The sequence below is a fragment of the Myxocyprinus asiaticus genome, chromosome 43 (assembly GCF_019703515.2).
Source record: "Myxocyprinus asiaticus isolate MX2 ecotype Aquarium Trade chromosome 43, UBuf_Myxa_2, whole genome shotgun sequence".
Taxonomy (NCBI): domain Eukaryota; kingdom Metazoa; phylum Chordata; class Actinopteri; order Cypriniformes; family Catostomidae; genus Myxocyprinus; species Myxocyprinus asiaticus.
In genome coordinates, this window is record NC_059386.1 from 34,448,255 (window position 1) to 34,468,230 (window position 19,976).

General features: G+C 40.5%; 1 protein-coding gene across 1 annotated transcript in view; it reads right to left on the bottom strand.

Moving 5' to 3' along the window:
- LOC127433692 (tetratricopeptide repeat protein 28-like) overlaps positions 1-19,976 on the bottom strand; it is a 383,729-nt gene that overhangs the window by 348,783 nt on the left and 14,970 nt on the right. The window contains exon 2 of the mRNA XM_051685795.1: positions 18,201-18,488. Within this exon, the coding sequence (XP_051541755.1) occupies positions 18,201-18,488 (288 nt within the window). The remainder of the gene's footprint in view (positions 1-18,200; positions 18,489-19,976) is intronic.

The following is a 19,976-nucleotide window of genomic DNA, read 5'->3' on the forward strand; positions in this document are numbered from 1 at the left end:
ACATGAAAACATGCTCAGGTCATATTGTACCCCAAGTATATATATATACTTTTGATTTTGGGGTGAATATGACCCAGACATGTTCTTGACAGGTTTCGTGAAATTCACCCTTTTAGAAAAGACAGCATAATCTGTACATCACTGTACAATCTCAGATAACCTATCAATAATACAAATAACAAAAACACAGCCGTCAAAGGTACATTAATGCATTTAGACACAGTTAGCCGCTATAGCAGCTTTCAAATGTTTCCCAAGAAAAATTAAACACCTGTTGGACGCTTGGCATCATCTCAAAGACACTTTTTAAAGGAGTTTGATTGAGTAATTTCTCTTTTAGAGTGCTATAACTGAGGAGAAAGAGTATGAGATCTAGATCATTCATTCACAAAGGCATCTGTGATGTCAAGCGCCACGCTGGGTGCAGCACTGCAAGGGTTTGGCTTCTCTGGCATGGCAATGCACGTTAAACTCCGACAGCGGACAAAAGTCTGCATAGCAGTACTCTCAGGGCCTCGAGGGCCCCATTAACATGAAAGGGGCCCCGAGAACTTGGACAAACATGGCTGTGTAGATTCAATACAAAGCTTTGCCGCACAACAGACCAATCTGTTTTAGTTTATTTATCCAGAACTTCAGGGCCACAAATGCAAATTTAAAAAGAAAGAGATTTACATGAATGAGTGGGAAACAGAGTCAAATGAGATGCAGAAGAATAGAAATCCAAAGCTTATGATGATACTTTAAATGTAAGTAAATAAAAATTGAACAACAATCTATTTGAAAATGAGACTTTGGATTTTTCCAATACCTATAACTAAGGTGGTGGAAAAAGACAATAACCGATTAATCGGCCAATAGTTTTTAAAATCGATTTATTAAAAGGTGTTTTAATATGTTCTTAGTCTTTCCTTACTGTGATGGGCACAGAAATGGAGGCAGCAAGAGTACAAATTGTACGAAATCCCAAATGCAATTTATTGTTCATTCAAAATCTCATTAATAACCTGAAAAAAAAAAAAAAGACGATTTGGTGCATAACACGGGACTTTTTACCATAAACACGAAATACGGCAGGAAATTTTATTTTGAAATTGTTGTGCTCCTATCTAATCACAAAGATAAGGGAAACCAAATATGCACTCTTACAATCATTCAATTCTAACACAATAAAGTAAATATTGTAATATAACAAATATGACCAGTAATTCATCAACAGTAGATCATCAGCAATCACTTGTCATAAATGTCCGGTATTCCGGTAAACAAAGTTTTTCCTGTTTTTCTAGGAACGCGCCTATTTAAATCAACAATCAATAATAATTATATAAATACATATTTAATAATGTCCATGCTTCACGTGTCTTTTTTATAACGTAATCTCATATTAATAATCCTGACAAGACTTCATTGTAATAAGTTACAGTGCACTACATGTAAGCTAAGCATTCAGTAGATTAAGTTTTTGTATTTATAGCCTATATATTTACCAAATGAAGGGTTTTTACATACATTTACATTCAGCTTATTTATTTTATTTTATTTTATTTATTTGTATCCCCTTTTCTCCCAATTTGGAATGCCCAATTCCCACTACTTTAGTAGGTCCTCATGGTGGTGCGGTTACTCACCTCAATCCGGGTGGCGGAGGACAAGTCTCAATTGCCTCCGCTTCTGAGACAGTCAATCCGCGCATCTTACCACGTGGCTCGCTGTGCATGACACCGCGGAGACTCACAGCATGTGGAGGCTCATGCTATTCTCTACGATCCACGCACAACTTACCACACGCCCCATTGAGAGCGAGAACCACTAATCGCGACCACGAGGAGGTTACCCCATGTGACTCTACCCTACCTAGCAACTGGGCCAATTTGGTTGCTTAGGAGACCTGGCTGGAGTCACTCAGCATGCCCTGGATTCGAACTCGCAACTCCAGGGGTGGTAGTCAGTGTCAATACTCGCTGAGCTACCCAGGACCCCCCCCCCGATGACTTTATTTGAATATTATTCAACATATTAAGTTGGAGACGTGATGTATGTTGGCACGTTTCCGCTTCAAATAAGAACACTTGATGATTATCTAATCAAAATAACAAAATATGCATTCATGTAAGGATATAAATATGGATGAATGTTGACAATGAAGACAGATTTAGACACAGCTAATCACCACGAGCTGTCAGTGATTGTTTACATTTCAACTTCAGATACTGCGGTCGTACTTCAGAACCCTCAAAACTATCGGCGAACTATTGGCGATTTCTGCCGATAACTGATAGTTCTAAAAGTAGCTTTCGGCACAGATCAACCAACATAACTGATATAATCTATACCAGTACATTTATGCTGCATGAATGGGCGATTATACATGTTTAAAATGTAAAAATCTGAATTGCATTGTCCTAGTGTTTATTGCATTGCTAGGTCTTTGGAGATTTGAGAGAAAAGGAGTGATTTTAATGCAGTAAATGTGGTGCTTGCATGTCATTATCAATGAGCCCCCTTTTCATCGCATTTCCCTAAAGAAAACATCCCGATGTGGTTTGAATATTGCTTTATAAGAACAGGGTGCCACAGATGTCAAGAGACAGACAAGATCCGGCCCTTGCATTGGCATCCAGAAAAGACTAAAGTCTAAAGATCTTCCCAGAACTCGCAACAATGAACCAAGTTGTACAAGGGGGCGTTTCAACTGCACAAAACTATTTGATTTAGAAAACACAAGACATGTCTTAAGACATGTCATTTACTAAATAAACATTATTATATTGCTTTTGGAAGTATTTTATAAAAGCAAAATGGCACAAGAGGCCGTGTGTTTGGGGCCGTTCACACAGAACGCGTTCTTGCGATCCGTCTGCACTATTTTTTTTCTTGTTCTTCTCTGTACGCATTTGCCAAACAGAGTGCTTTTTCAGTGTCTTAAACTACTAGAGTCATACTTAAGACAGCGTGTCAAGTTAAAAAGTAGTTTAACTTTAAAAAACACATTTTAAAACCTCCTGCGTTTCGTTCCACTCCATTGCTCTGCGTCTAGCATTTTAAATGCAAGAATGTGTCCCATGTGAACAGCCCCTTAATGGGCTATAGAACACCAAGGACACCCCTTAAGCATAGTAAAAATACTGTGAAGCAGCTTTCACTTGACTTGCATTGGTGGGGCCGAATATAATGAAGTCTATTGAGTGAAGCATCAGCATTGCCAAATAATTTCCTAACCCTAAACCTAACTTTGACCCTGTTGCCGCTGACCTTCCGAAGCATCAGCCAATGATTACCGTGCAATATCTGCAAAATCTGTTTTTGCAATGAGAAGTGAATCTCACCATACTCACTAATGATTTTAGAGTAAAAAGCAACAAGAAATATTTAAAAAAAATGTCCAACTTCATGACTTCACGAATACTTTAGGGATGCACCGATGTATCGGCTTCTGATATTTATCGGCCAATTCTTGACCAAATTTAAACCACTGGCATATGGGTTATAAGCATGAAAACATCAATATGAAAAACCGTTGGTTGATTTATAATTCATTAGTAACACACTTTGTAAAACTCTCTGAATTGAATGCACAATCCAAAAATGATAATAGCCACAATATGTAGAAGGGTTGGCACTTAGAACATGTCATATTTAATTTTTATTCTTTCTCGTTCTTATGTTAATGCGAAAAAAACGTCTTAAATGGATGTGACAGTTGTTATAATGGCACATACCTATAGGCTACATGATGAGGGAACCAGCTTTGAAACCAGCAAACTTTGACTTCTGAGATATTGGTATGATATCCATTAAAGCAGCATGATTGATTAAATGAAGATTGAAATCACAATATGGCCTTGTGTGATTACTAAACCTTAAAAGGCTGCGTTTCTGCATTCAGCGCTGTGTGAGCAAGCGGCGCCCTCTAGCGGTCTGGACAGCATTATCCATTGTCCATTATACCATTATACAGAAATTAAAAGAGAGTTTTGTTCCTTTGGATTACACTATCTATTTTTCCATGATGTGGTTGACATTTCCGTGGAATTGCCCAACATATGCACAGTATGAATTTGTAATGTTCATGATAAATGTTAGTTCTGTTGTTTTGAACTGAAAAAACAGAAGAGCAACAATGTTTTAGAAGTACAAAATAACTATTTATTCATATCAATTATCATGTTATCATATTTAGTTATTTTTTCTTTTTATCGTTTTATCTTCTATTTATCTTTCATTGTGGCTCTCTTAAAAATTTTGGCCTTTCATGTGTTCAACAGATCCAATGTTCAATGGAAAATATTTATTGTCAGAACAGTAAAAAAGCTTTTGTAATTCTTTGTACATTTTTAAAACATAATTCCAAAGTAAAACAGTGATTTCATGACAAAATAAGGTAAGTGGCAAAATATCAGTATCGGCCTGTTTTTTAGTTAAAATCAGTATCAGTAATTTACTTTATTGTTTCTGAGCATCCAGAAACCTCAGTCCTTGAACTATTTTAAATTCGCCAAGAACATCTTAAGAACTTAATGTCAACAAGTCCTTTTATTACTTTCTGCAATGAATTGATCAAAGCAATTCCCAGCACATTTTTCTCTTCCAAATCCAAATACATGTTTTCAATGTTTGCAAACCTCCCGCTTTCTTGTAAACTTGTAAAATCACCCCTCCGTGGCTCTTCCTGCAACACTTGTTGTCATGTGGAGGGCGATACGGCGCTTGAAGCTGAAAATGAGCACAGAGTTGACGGCCTTGACGAGAGTCATGTGGAAGCTGCTAAACGCATGGCCTCTCGTTGCTTTAACTTGCTCTCGTACATCATAGCAATTCTACATCAGGACATCCTTACTCTGAAGTGATGCTGTGGGTCAGGGGCGGACTGGGAAGAGAAATCGGCCCGGGCGTTTACATAGAAACTGGCCCAAAAGTTGTTGAGCGGGGGGGAGGGGGGTGGGGGTGATGGTGTTGTCGCTGTCCTTTTCTGCATATAGCTGTGCCGTTTTGTGGCCCATTCTGTATAAGATGGCGGCCCATTTCAGCTTATCGCGGCCCATTCGGCCCCGTTTCGGAAAAGTCCCGGTTCTCCCGATGGCCAGTTCGCCCCTGTTGTGGGGCTTCTTTATCAAATCACATTTACAATATCAACACAGAACATCCATCAGAGCTTAAAAACAGAGGTGACCAGCCTTCTCCTGCTGTGCATTGATCTTCAAATCTCAAGTCACTGCATGCTCTGAATTTGCATTTATATCCGAGTTCATACATAATCCCTTTGTCTGTATTTAAACAATACAGTGTGCAGTGTCTCTTTGATCAGAGGACTACGAATGGGACAGACATCAGATTTTAGCAATAAAGATGGACGGTGAAAATCTCTATGAATTATTGACCCTTTGAAGTCACCATTGGCGCCCCGGAGGAACAACCAGCAATTGCATTGATTGCTAACGTGCAAGAAACGTACAACTCTTTTTTATTAAAGTTATTCAAAACCAGTATTGGAAAAGCCACCTTTTTGTTTTTTTTTGTTTTTTGTTTTTTTTACAGCATTTGTGGCATAATGTAGATTACCACAAAAACAATTTGACTTTCTGTATCACTGTAAATGATTTTGAAACAGTGAGTATTTTAACGTTTATGGACCGGCCCCATTCACTTCCATTGTAAGTGCCTTGGTGTAACCGTGACATGAACTATCTGAACGAAGTGATTCACTAGAATGAATCAGATATCCCAACTCTGTGAAAGAGGGGACGATTTACTTTATGTTTGGGAGAACGACAGCCTCAGTAACCATTCACTTTTATTGTATGGAATAAAGATGCAATAAAAGCTAATGGTAACTGAGATCTCCTTTTGTGTTACACAGAAAAAGAAAGTCAGATGCAACATAAGGGGAAAATACATTATGACGAAATTTTAATTTTAGGGTGAATTAGCCCTTTTGAGTGTAGACATCTTTCGAAATGCTAAATCTAAATGACAAAGATTTAAAAAAAGCTCTTGCGTCTCACAGCAACTTGCATTTAAACGGATAAGGGCTAAAAACCTGCAAAAAACAACTCATCCAGGCGACAGCGAGGCCTTTCACTGTGTTTTTGTGTCACTGGCGCATTTGTTTGGATCCTCAGTGCTGCTCTGAAAGTTTTCTCCTTCCCATGGGCCCCCTAAAGGGGCAAAACATGTGTTGTGCCAACACGGACATCTACGGGAGGCTGGGAAGGGAAGGAGGGGCATGCATTGGACAGACAGAAGTAAATAGCCCTCTCAGAGCAGCCGCTGAAATTGATCCTTCATTGAAGTTGACCTCAGGTCGTGACCTCATTGTGAGGACACAGCAGGACTGCTGCTTCTATGTCATCTCATATATCATCACTCCACTGAACATGTACTGCGGTATAATGAGAGATTACGTCACTAGAGCTGAGTGATATGTTGAGTATTTACAATGCATTAAATAATATTTTTTGCCGATGTACAGTGGGGTCCAAAAATCTGAGACAGCGTTGAAAATCTGGCCTTCAAAATCTAATTTAAACCTGGAAATACACCAAGTTTTAGGATTTTGAAAAATGTAAAACAAAGACATAAAAACAATAGGGTTAGGAACCAAGAACTGCAACACCACTACTTAATCAGCAAAACAAAAATAGTTTTTAAATCTACAGCGCAAAACATACAGTGCAACCAGAGTAGTCTGATCCTCCAATGAATGACTCTTATGAGTTGGTTCTTTTATAATCTACATCACAAAACTTGCAGCGTGACCACTGTAGTCCGACTCCTGAATGAATGACTGTGGTGAGCAGGGCAGAACCGAGCGGCGTTTGGGCGCTTCAGCGAGGGGAGGCGGGAGTATTTAAGTATATATAAAAGTATATAAAGGAGAAGGGACGGCAGCAGACGGGAGAGAGATGCACGTAGCTTGTCCGTGTTTTTGTGGGTGTTTTATGATTTGACGTAGCTGGCTGAAAAGCAGTGCGTGTTTTTGTTTCTTTATACACTGAAAAGTGTTACTAAATGTCTGTGTTTGTCAACCCAGTCCCAGCTTCCTCCTTTGCCATCGTTAATTGTTACAATGACTCTGTTGAGTCGGTTCTTTTGAATCTACACCGCCAAACATGCAGCGTGACCAGTGTAGTCCGATTTCTGAACGAATGACTCTTTTGAATCTATGCTGTAAAGCATACGGCTTGACCAGTGTAGTCCGATTCCTGAACGAATTACTCTTTTGAATCTATGCTGTAAAGCATTCGGCTTGACCAGTGTAGTCCGATTCCTGAACGAATGACTCTTTTGAATCTATGCTGTAAAGCATACGGCTTGACCAGTGTAGTCCGATTCCTGAACGAATGACTCTTTTGAATCTATGCTGTAAAGCATTCGGCTTGACCAGTGTAGTCCGATTCCTGAATGAATGACTCTTTTGAATCTATACTGTAAAACATACAGCTTGACCAGTGTAGTCTGATTCCCGTGCAAATGACTCTTTTGAATCTATGCTGTAAAGCATACGGCTTGACCAGTGTAGTCCGATTCCCGTGCAAATGACTCTTCTGAGTTGGTTCTTTTGAATCTACACTGCAAAACATGCAGTGTGACCAGTGTGGTATAATTCCCACGCAAATGACTCTGTTGAGTCGGTTCTTTTGAATCTACACTGCAAAACATGCAGTGTGACCAGTGTGGTATAATTCCCACGCAAATGACTCTGTTGAGTTGGTTCTTTTGAATCTACACTGCAAAACATGCAGTGTGACCAGTGTGGTATAATTCCCACGTGAATGACTCTGTTGAGTCGGTTCTTTTGAATCTACACTGCAAAACATACAGCTTGACCAGTGTAGTCCGATTCCTGAACGAATGACTCTTTTGAATCTATGCTGTAAAGCATACGGCTTGACCAGTGTAGTCTGATTCCTGAACAAATGACTCTTTTGAATCTATGCTGTAAAGCATACGGCTTGACCAGTGTAGTCCGACTCCTGAATGAATGACTCTTTTGAATCTATGCTGTAAAACATACAGCTTGACCAGTGTAGTCCGATTCCCGTGTAAATGACTCTTCTGAGTTGGTTCTTTTGAATCTACATTGCAAAACATAAAGCGTGACCAGTGTGGTATAATTCCCATGCGAATGACTCTGCTGAGTCGGTTCTTTTGAATCTACACTGCAAAACATGCAGTGTGACCAGTGTAGTCCGATTCCTGAACGAATGACTCTTTTGAATCTATGCTGTAAAGCATTCGGCTTGACCAGTGTAGTCCGATTCCTGAATGAATTACTCTTTTGAATCTATACTGTAAAACATACAGCTTGACCAGTGTAGTCTGATTCCCGTGCAAATGACTCTTTTGAATCTATGCTGTAAAGCATACGGCTTGACCAGTGTAGTCCGATTCCTGAATGAATTACTCTTTTGAATCTATACTGTAAAACATACAGCTTGACCAGTGTAGTCTGATTCCCGTGCAAATGACTCTTTTGAATCTATGCTGTAAAGCATACGGCTTGACCAGTGTAGTCCGATTCCCATGCAAATGACTCTTTTGAGTCAGTTCTTTTGAATCTACACTGCAAAACATACAGCGTGACCAGTGTAGTCCGATTCCTGAACGAATGACTCTTTAGAATCTATGCTGTAAAACATACAGATTGACCAGTGTAGTTTGACTCCTGAGGAAATGACTAATTTGAGTCGGTTCTTATTAATCTACATCACGACTGATTCTAATAAGACAGAATTTTCATTTTGGACTAAACTATTCTTTTAAGCCATTTCAAAGCAAATACAAAAATATCAAGATAAATATTGAATATCATAAAAATAAAAAAAAAAAGGCTCAAATATATCAAGATATAATTCTTATAGCTACATCATCCAAGCCTAACTCGACACCAGGCGTTCTTATCCTGAGGAATAATTTCAAAGCATATTAAAGTTGCTTCTTAGCAGGCGCAAACACTCAAACGACTTGTAAATAAAGATGAAAACACTAACCGTCTTGCGTTTTTCAGCGGTGCGTCCTCGAGTTCGCTCGGCAGAACACTGCTGACGACGATGAGTTGTGCTCTCTTCACCTTTATCACTTACAGCGGCCTCTCATGACGGCCGAGGGTGTCTGACAACTCAGCTTTCAATCAAAACAATGACTACAACCAGCTTATCTTTCTGTGCCTTTTGCTTGGCTGTTAGGTGTAAAATACGGCCTTATTAAACATGTTGCCCAACAACAGTCCTTTTAAAAATGTTATATTATAATTAAACATTATATATTTATATTTGAACATTATCTTTTTTCATACATAAATGAGCTGCATTAAACATAAGTTGACAACTGACAAACTTAAAATGTGTGGCTGATCAGGACACAGTGCAATATGTTTCTTCTGAGCAAAAGACCCCAGTATTCTCACGTGTCTCCACATGTGAGTTTCAGAAGAGATCTCAACAATGTCTCAAACTGTGCACAAATTTACCAATATGAACTCAAACATTTCTCATCAAGTTCTTACAAGACCAAATGATCTGAGCTATGCTATCCAAATTCATTTAAAAGCTCTGTACTCTTACTGTGTGTCAACCATCGTCTCATTTGTGTCTATTTTTTTCTCCAAATGAATTTTAGGATAAATATCCGAGAAACATTGATATGTAAACGACTCATAACTCCATTAAGCTTACAAAAGAGCAATCTCTTAGCAGTAAAATGTTCCCCTGGTGAGAGTCATTGCTTCGTATTTCTTCATAATGAGACTTTTTGGCAGAAACGTTCCATATAATCTTTGTATATGTGTCACAGGGCAAAACTGCAGCGTTTCAGGCCAGTAAAGTCGGTGGAACGCTGCTGTTTTTGCAGTTATAGTCACAGCACAAGTTTGCTGGTGAACTCGTCCAGGATTTCCACAACACAACAGCAGCTCGGCCCCACACCCACTACTTCCTCCTATTCTGATCCAAAAGGAAGCACAAAGTTGCCGATACAGTCTGGCTATTCCCACAAGACCTTCACTGCTCGGCCAGAGACCAGAGCCTGAGCACTGCACTTGTGGCACTGGTATGTGTTTCCTGTACAGCTATTCAGAGGCAGAGTTGTGAGTTTACAGTCTAAAATGAATGTGATGAGTTAAAATGATAGTTTCCCATTAAATAATGGCAAAACAACACGTCTTTATTGCATTATATTAGCTCAGAAACAAACATACAACACGACTTGTGTAGTCCGATTTAAATAGAAACATATCTGTGGCAAGCAGGGCGGGGCAGGGCCGAGAGCCGTGGGAACGGAGCGAGGCCGCTGGCGCGATTGTTAATAAGCGTCACCCGCGCGCCGCACCGGCCTCGTGTCTCACGGAGGAGCTCCGGGAGGATAAAAGGAGGAGTGACAACAGTGAAGGACGAGAGAGGACCAGGCCTGGACTATTTACATTGTGTTTTGTTTATGTTTGTGCAGCAGTCGTCCGTGAGGGGCTGCCACTTTCCTTTCATTTTGTGTTTATTTTATAATTAAAGTATGTTTGAAGGTTCGCCGGTTCCTGCCTCCTTCTTCCCTGAACTACTAACCTTGTTACAATATTATATGATTTGGTTCTTTTAATGAACTGCACAACAAGATGTCACGGTCTGGTCACCTTGTCAGGTTGGGGTTCTGCCTGATGGGACCATGGCAGTATCGGCCTGCCTCAGTGTTTTGTGTACCCCTTTGTGTGAGCGCACGGGTCCGGTTGTTTGGGACCGCCGTGCGCTCTCTGGTGATGTCATGGTCCTGTCAGCTGGTCAGGTTGGGTTTTGTCTGACAAGGGCTATGACATCATCGTCCCCTGTCTGTCTTGTGTTTCGTGTTCGTGCTTTGTGTGGGCGCCGTGCTCATGTTATCGCCGTGCGCTCTCCGGTGATGTCATGGTCCTGGCACCTTGCCAGGTAGTGTGTTTTGTCTGATGAGGAATGTGGCATCATCGTTCCCTGTCTTTTTTTATCAAATCGCGTTTACGTTTTGCCCTTATGTGTTTCAGGTGCCACTAGTGTGCTGAATCAGCGTTTCCATGAGAACCCTGATTGTTTCCATGGGAATGCTGATCATTACAACATTCAGCTGCAAGCCGCACCTTCCTCTTATTTGTTCCTCTTATTTAAATCCCCTCGTGTGACATGTCCGAGGTCGGATCATTGTGTTTGTGTTACTGTCACCGTGATAGTGAACATTAAGGAACTGTTCGCTGAATGTTAACTGTGCTCACTTGTGCAGTTGGAGCTGGCTGATGTTTAGTTTCAGAAGTGGAGTTACCTTCTGTTCACATTTGCTGCCGCCTTTGCCAGTTCGGTGCCCAGTTCATGTGGAGGAGGATTCCTCGGTCTCTGCCTGCGTCTCGGGGGAGAAAGATCGCCTGGGCTTGACTTTGCTTTGTTGAAGGACCTTTTGTGTTTGGTCAATAAATCCTATTGAACTGTTACCTCTGCTTTTGGGTCCGGTCTCACTTGCACCGTGACACAAGACTCACGAGTTGACTGGTTTGAATCAGATGGAGGAATCTTTCAACGAACACTGAGATCAAAGCGGGTAATGATTTTAAAGGGAAAGTTCACCCAAAACTGAAAATTTTGTCATCATTTACTTACCCTCATTCCAAACCAGTATAACTTATGTATGTCTTTTTTTCTGCGGAACACAAAAGTTGGCTAATTTTCACTACATGTTGTTTCTCACCAAAACCTATCATATGCCTTCAGAAGACTTGGAATATTATGCATGAGACATAGGAACTACCTTAATGACAATTTTAGGTCCTTTTTTTAAGCTTTGAAGGGTCAATATCAAGTGCCATCGTACTGAAATCTGTAAAAAAAAATAATAATAATAATAATGGCAAAATTTACATTTTTCTTAAAATTTACTTGAAAATATTGTATTATTTAAATACTATATTTTATATTTATTATATTTTTATAAAATTATATTTTTATTTTAAATAGAAAGTATTACATTTTAACATTAATTTTAATTTATATTAAAAAATATATATTATTTTCCCTCCAAATGCGTTCGGGTCATTTTTGGCCCAGGAGAGGTAGATACATTTGTGAATAACACAGTTTTTAGTACGGGAACCTGACTTTGTGACTTTGTCAAGACTACCAGATTGTTTTGATAAAATTGTTTAAGCGATACAACCACTTATACCATTTATTGCGTTCACGGGTCAATTTTGACCTGGGCATCAATTGTGGCTTTACATAAGATATTATGTAGACATACATTCAGTCACACACAGACACACACACATTCCTGTACAAAACTAGCTGCAAATTTCAATAGTGGAAAAAGGCAGCGCTGCAGTTTTAATACTCTTTTAAGCTTTATAGAATGTAACGATGTCTGTTAATGTTAATAAAAGTTATTATAAAGGAATATCTATGGTTCACAGTGAAGAAATTATGTGGGTTATTTTCTAAAATATCGGCAAAACAAGTTTAAACTTGTGTGATTATGTCGGACATGTAACAGGTTGATGAATACACATCCTCACATGTTTAACACACTTCTGAAGCCTAAAAATGTGTGTACTTAGAACTGAAAACTATCATCACACATACAAAATGTGTCTTAACTGATTAAATTATTAACCCACATACAATAAATAATAATATTTCACTTCAATATGATCATATTCAAAATCAAAACTTATAACAGCCATTTTCGATAGAACAATTATTTACTGCATGCAAAGACATCATTTTAGCAGTATGACGTTATTTTTATTCATTCATCCTTTCACAAACAGTCCTGTTCCTCCCGTTATATCTTATATAGTGGTCTTGATCATATAAGATCATCATTTGATCATATTTGACCTCATATCTGTCACAGCGACAGCACTTTGGAAATTAAAAGCAGCCGTTTGCAATCGGAGTTCGCGCTACTTCTTCATTAAAATAAATGTAATATCCACCAACAGCTGCTGCAGGTCAATAGTGTCTAATAGAGCAGACACGATAACAATGACAGTGATCCGTGAATTATCATCATTTATGTAAAATCCTGAGTTTTTCCTGATGCAACGATCTGGTGGAAATTTAAATCTGTGGGAAACAGTGAGTGTATGTATATATATATATATATATATATATATATATATATATATATATATATATATATATATATATATATATATATATATATATATAAAAAGCATTCTATAGGTAAAACTAGACTGAGCATTCACCCAAAGTGCCCTCATCTCTCAGAGAAGCCTGTTGCTTATAAAAATAATAATTTCACACATCAAGTAAAACGGAACCCATGTTTTTGCCCTCTTCTCTTTGCCAATCAAAAAGGTCCCACCTCTCAGGATCCATGCAGCAAATTAAAAGTCAAAAAGCAGTAGTTGGGCAGCTCTGCATACCGAGGTTAACGTTCCTCGCTGGGTTTGGTTTAAGCCACATGTGCTTTGGGCCGGGAGAAGATTGTGTGGTCAGAACGAGACCAAACCGAGGTACTACTCGTGTCTGCGTGAAGAGTTTGTTTCACAGACTTTTGAGGCTACAATGGCTTACGAACAAGAGAAAATAGGCCATTTCAATATTCTCAGTTCCTATTAAAACCAGCATGTTGCTTGATTACAAAACAGTTCCGAGTTACGATTGCACACATATGTGTTGGCTCCCCAGCAGAGATCCTTAACCATTGAGCTACCAACACCATATTTAAGACATAATAAATTATAAATGTGTGCCATTCTATGATTCATTAAAAAACTGTAGTCATACTAATAACCAAAGAAAGTAACAAACATTAAATAAATGACCTGTTAAACAAGTAAATCATTGAGCCAGAACCACAAACCAAGAAATTCCCATCTTGTCAACATACAGTATTAATCATGCTGTGTGGAAACCTTGAGTAGGAACCAAGTCACCATTCAAAACAACTGTGATGAGGAGGAGGGCGTGGCCGGGCCGTGCACCCCGGAGAGACACGGGGCCGCTGTTTGTGTGTGCATCTAAGTTTTATATTGTTTTAAGTTGAATTTCTATCATTAAAGTTTCGTTGACTGTTCTGCCGGTTCCTGCCTCCTCCTTGCCCATCCTCTACCTGTTACATTGGTACCGAAACCTAGGAAGGAGGAGGGATTCACTGTCTTGGAGTCCTCGCCACTGCCGTCCGCCAGGGGAGGAGCCGCGGCCGTCCGACGGAGGACAGAGGAGTCACTGCCGGACGCCGGGAGTTGGAGGAACCACTGCCATCCGCCAAGAAGGGGAGGAGCCGTTCTGTCCGCCAGGGGTCGGACGACTCGCTGCCGTCCACCCGGGGAGGAGCGGCTGTCATCCGCCAGAGGGCGGAGGAGTGGTAAATCAGGCGACAGCGTGTCCGGGGACCGGCGAGCAAGTTTTTCTCTCTGTCTCCCACACTGCCCTTTCCCTCTCCCTTCTCCCTCCCCTCGTCTCTCCCCCAGGTTCCCAGGAGGCGGGTTGGACCACCGGCTGACGGAATGGCCGGAATGGCAGCGTCTCCCCTCCAGAGATTGGGGGGGGGGGGATAGGTCAGTCTGGATAGTGATCTGGCCTCAATCGGGCGGGAGAGGAGTGTGACGATGAGGAGGGCGTGGCCGGGCCATGAGGGTGCACGGCCGGCACTGAATCAGCTGATCAGCAGGAGAGCGAGATAAAGGGGAGCCGGAGACGCCCGTTCGAGGGAGAGAGACAGAGAGACACACGCGGCCACTGTATATGTGTGCATCTTTGTTTTATGTTGTTTTAAGTTGAATTTCTGTCATTAAAGTTACGTTCACTGTTCTGCCGGTTCCCGCCTCCGCCTTGCCCATCCTCTACCTGTTACAACAGCTAATCAATTTTTCTTCATGATTAATACAGTTTCATCATTAGCGTCTAGTAGAAAAGATTAAGAATTAGTGTTGTTTATTAGTTGAGCAGCATGCTTTTTCTCTGTTGCCAAGAGCAGATGGAGTGCCACCGCAAGGCCGCTACTTTGATTATTTTTCCAACCGCTGACTTTGCCGCGATGATCTGCTGTGACTGTGTGCTCACATCACGCCAGAGAAACGGACAGCAAAGTGGTGATTTGGTCAAGCACTTGGCTCACTCTGACAGTGAACAAACAATTAAAGAGTGTCATGAAAGAAGATAACAATGGACTATTAAGCAAATGTATACTGCATGAGTTAACTCTGAGGTTCTCAAATCTCGTTCACTTTCACTAATATATAATTACAATAATTTATTTTCTGAACCGAAAGTATAGACCCGTTTCAGAGACGTCACTTTTTCTACATAGCCTTATTTGTGTCCATCAGCAGAAGGAAACAATGGCAGTGAATGGAAAACCATCCATAAAAGATATCAAGAAAACCCTCACAAAATGCTTTTGATCCATGCCAAGTCCCAGAAAAGGTGTATACAGGTCTGAAGTCAGCACAAGTATTGCCAAATTTGACTTTCGCGGACATTTAAATATATTTGATCCTTCATCTCTGTACGCTGGCGAGTCTGATGTGTGACCGGCGAGTACACAGGTCTACCGGTACATCACCGTAAAAACATCTCTCATTCAGAAGTTACATGTTTGTGTTGTTTTCTGCTCTGATTTGGTCACAATATTACAAAATGTCTGTGATGACTGACATGACTGAATAAAAGACCCACAAGTTTTTTACTGGCCAACAACATTTTGTTATATATTGTTATATTTAGCATTTTGATAAGGTTGATTTTTGAAAACAAGCTGATTTTTTTATTTACTTTAACATTGTTTGTCTTGGGGGCCTGGGTAGCTCAGTGGTAAAGACGCTGGCTACCACCCCTGGAGTTCGCTAGTCCCAGGGCGTGCTGAATGACTCCAGCCAGGTCTCCTAAGCAACCAAATTGGACCGGTTGCTAGGGTGGGTAGAGTCACGTTGGGGTAACCTCCTCGTGATCGCTATAATGTGGTTCGCTCTCGGTGGGGCGTGTTGCGAGATGTGCGTGGATGCCGTGGAGAATAGTGTGAAGCCTCCACATGCGCTAGGTCTCCGCAGTAACGTGCTCAACAAGCCACGTGATAAGATGCGCGGGTTGACGGTCTCAGATGCGGAGGCAACTGAGGTTCGACTGTCCACCCAGATTGAGGCGAGTCACTACGCGACCACGAGGACTTACAGCACATTGGGAATTGTACAAATACCTATTTGTATTGATTTTCCAGAAACCTTTTACTATATCGTGATATATATCTTTATCGTTAGAAAAAATTACTTGTATCGTGATATACGATTTTGGTCATATCGCCCACCCCTACTGGTAATTAAACAGCAGTTTTCTCTTTTTCAAGATTTATAAATAGAAACAAAACTTTCGCCGGCTTTTGCCGCATCCCGCAGCGTAGCACAATGAAGTAATATGGAATTTTGGTCACAAACATGGCAGCGCGGTCATACAGTGACATCACATGAAACAGAAAAAAACTGAACAATGCAGGATAGCTACAAAATTTCATTCAATTTTTCATTATTCAGCAAAACAGTGAAAACTGAAAGAACGCATTCCGTTTTCACTGTAACACTTTTCATTACTCATCAGAAAGAGTGACATAAAAGAAAACATAGTTAATGTTTTCAAAGCATTTGTTTTAATAATGAATGAACATGATCTTGTGATGTTTTTGTGTCCGTCTCCACTGTTTTTCTCTGTTAAGATGCTTTTATCTTTGACCATTGTGCTGCGTTTCCCTATTTTATTAGCATCTTGTGCAGGAGTGCCTTGTTTTTTGGGCAACATCCACACTACTACATTTTCACATGAAAACGCATTGATTTCACTACATTTCCACCTCTCATTCACACTAGAACGATGTTTTGGAGCATTTCGAAAACACTCTCCATACAACATACTTTGGAAAACAATGACATTTGGAGACAGATTAGTCTGAATGTAGAAGGTAAAAAGTATAAAATCGTAAAAAATTAATTTAAAAAAAGGGTTTCAAGACACCTGCGTTTTGTTCCATTTTTAGTGCAAGAACGCGTTCAGTATAAACAGCCCCTAAGACCAAGTGAAATGTGCTGTAAGTGATGTTAGCTGTTCTGCCAGATTTTGTCACTTAATAGACACACCCCCTCTTTCCAAAACTCTTCCCACCGAAAATACGCACACAAAAATGATGTTAAATGTGTACTCAGTCATTTATTTCCTCATTAAAAAAGTTTTACTCCTTGATAAACGAATAGTAATTTTGAAACATATGTAAAATCATGAGCACACGAGATAAAGACTCAAGTCTTATCCTATATCTCGGTAACCTTGTACAAACTGTTTTATTTTACATGGAGAGGGTCCCCTCACGGAGGCTGCCATGTTAGAATCACATGACCATCTGAATACTACTAGCTTAATCTCAGTAACTGCCCTGTTATTGGACACTTTCACTAATTGATTAAATTAATCATGGCTAACTGTGAATAGTGATTTTCTACATTGGCATCAGTAACTGAAAACTACTGCATTTAAATGATGGTGCATCCAAGCCCCTAGGTGTCAGTGTAAATCCAAGGCAACATATTCAACAAATTACTGAGTGCACCTTTAAGTTGTCAAAAGCAACAGTAGCAAAAGTGCGTTCTTATACAACAAACTAACAACTGCTTATAAAGCTGAAAGCATCTTAAAAAGCTGAAAGTAGCTTATAAACACCAAAAGCATCTGGCTGACGTCATTGCACGTTCTAAAATTCGAAACAACTGTTTTCTATGAATGTACGCACACCGCCGCCGAGCGACGAATCCGGAAGCTGCTCAAATTTCTGCCGCGCCACAGAGCGCATCTCGTATATTTTCATGGCAAATGAACAATTGCGCTTGCGGCTTTAAAATTAGTGTATGTTTGTTCATTCCATTTTGATGAAAAAACACATTTACCTGGAATGAAATGACATATATGTATAATAATATGCAACGGAATGGACGCTTTAACAATTTCAATGTATTAAGTATATCTTTAAATACATTTTAGATATAAAATCATGACATTTTCACTTTTGTCGGTTCCTGTAAAGCAAAACAATGAGAATGTATAAAACTCTTGACAGTACAACAACCACCACAGACTTCCAGTATGAATCGCTGAGAACTTCCGTGTTCAGGACAAAGCTGGATAGGCAAAAAAAAAACAAATGTGGGGGGTAAAGCCACACCCACATTGTGCAACCCCGCCCTTACTTACCTTCGGCCATTTAGGGTTAATGAGGCGAGCTTTGACAGCGTCGTCGAGGGCAGTCTGGTACTGGCCCAGTTTAAGGTGGGCGGCCGAGCGGTTGCTGTAAAGGATGCAGTTCTGCGGGTCGGCACGCAGGGCTTCACCATATAGCTTCACGGCTGTCTCGAAGTCTCCAAGCTGACACGCCTCGTTGCTTTGACAAACCTTCTCCATGAACTCGGCTTTGCTGAGGCCCGGCCCCTCGGCTGCAGCGTGTACCGCCCTGCCCAGCGCTCGCGGTCCAAACAGAGCAAACTGTTAAGAAATGAAACAAGAAGAGATTTGGATTCTTATACATGCTGTTGCAGGGGTTCTTAAACTTTCTCATCCTAGGACCCAAATATGTAATTTTGTGTTTCCTGGGACCCACACTTACAAAAAAAAACGTGTAACATGCTGTAGTTGCTCTCCATTAATTTACTCACTTTTTCATAAAAATTTTTTGATTTAGACAGACTTTAACAAAAATCATTATTATTCTTTCACAGACTCAAAATATATATATATATATATTTTTTTTTTTTTAAAAACCACTGAAATTAAAAATATGAACAAGCACAAAACATGCACACTCTTGAATTGTAGAAAAAAGACAAAAAACAATCTATGCTGAAATTTATAAAATGAATCGAATCCAGTATGAACTTGAAAGCATCATATTTTTTAACCCCTACAAACATGGCAACTATAGTTCTGCCAAAAATACCACAGTGACTACAATTATTGTTAATAAAATAAAATACACTGATCAGCCACAACATTAAGACCACTGACAGGTGAAGTGAATAACGTATTATCTCATTACAATGGCACCTGTCCAGGGGTGGGATATATTAGGCAGCAAGTGAACAGTCAGTTCTTGAATTTCATGTGTTGGAAGCAGGAAAAATGGGCAAGCGTATGGATCTGAATGACTTTGACAAGGGCCAAATTGTGATGGCTAGACGACTGGGTCAGAGCATCTCCAAAACAGCAGGTCTTGTGGGGTGTTCCCAGTGTGCAGTGGTTAGTATCTAACAAAAGTGGTCCAAGGAAGGACAATCGGTGAACCGGTAACAGGGTAATGGGCGCCTAAGGCTCATTTATGCGCATGGGGAGCGAAGGCTAGCCCGTCTGGTCTGATCCCACAGAAGAGCTACTGTAGCACAAATTGCTGAAAAACTTAATGCTGGCCATGATAGAAAGGTGTCGGAACACACAGTGCATTGCAGCTTGCTGCGTATGGGGCTGTGTAGCTGGAGACCCGTCCGAGTGCCCATGCTGACCCCTGTCCACTGCTGAAAGCACCTAAAATGGGCACATGAGCATCAGAACTGAACCATGGAGCAATGGAAGAAGGTGGCCTGGTCTGATGAATCATGTTTTCTTTTAGATCATGTGGACGGCCGGGTGCGTGTGTGTCGTTTACCTGGGGAAGAGATGGCAGAAGGATGCACCATGGGAAGAAGGCAGGACGGCGGAGGCAGTGTGATGCTCTGGGCAATGTTCTTCTGGGAAACCTTGGGTCCTGGCATTCATGAGGATGTTACTTTGACACGTACCACCTACCTAAAAATTGTTGCACACTACATACATCCCTTCATGGCGACGGTATTCCCTGATGGCAATGGCCTCTTTCAGAAGGATAATGCGCCCTGACACACTGCAAAAATTTTCAGGAATGGTTCGAGGAACATGACAAAGAGTTCAAGGTGTTGACTTGGCTTCCAAATTCCCCAGATCTCAATCCGATTGAGCATCTAT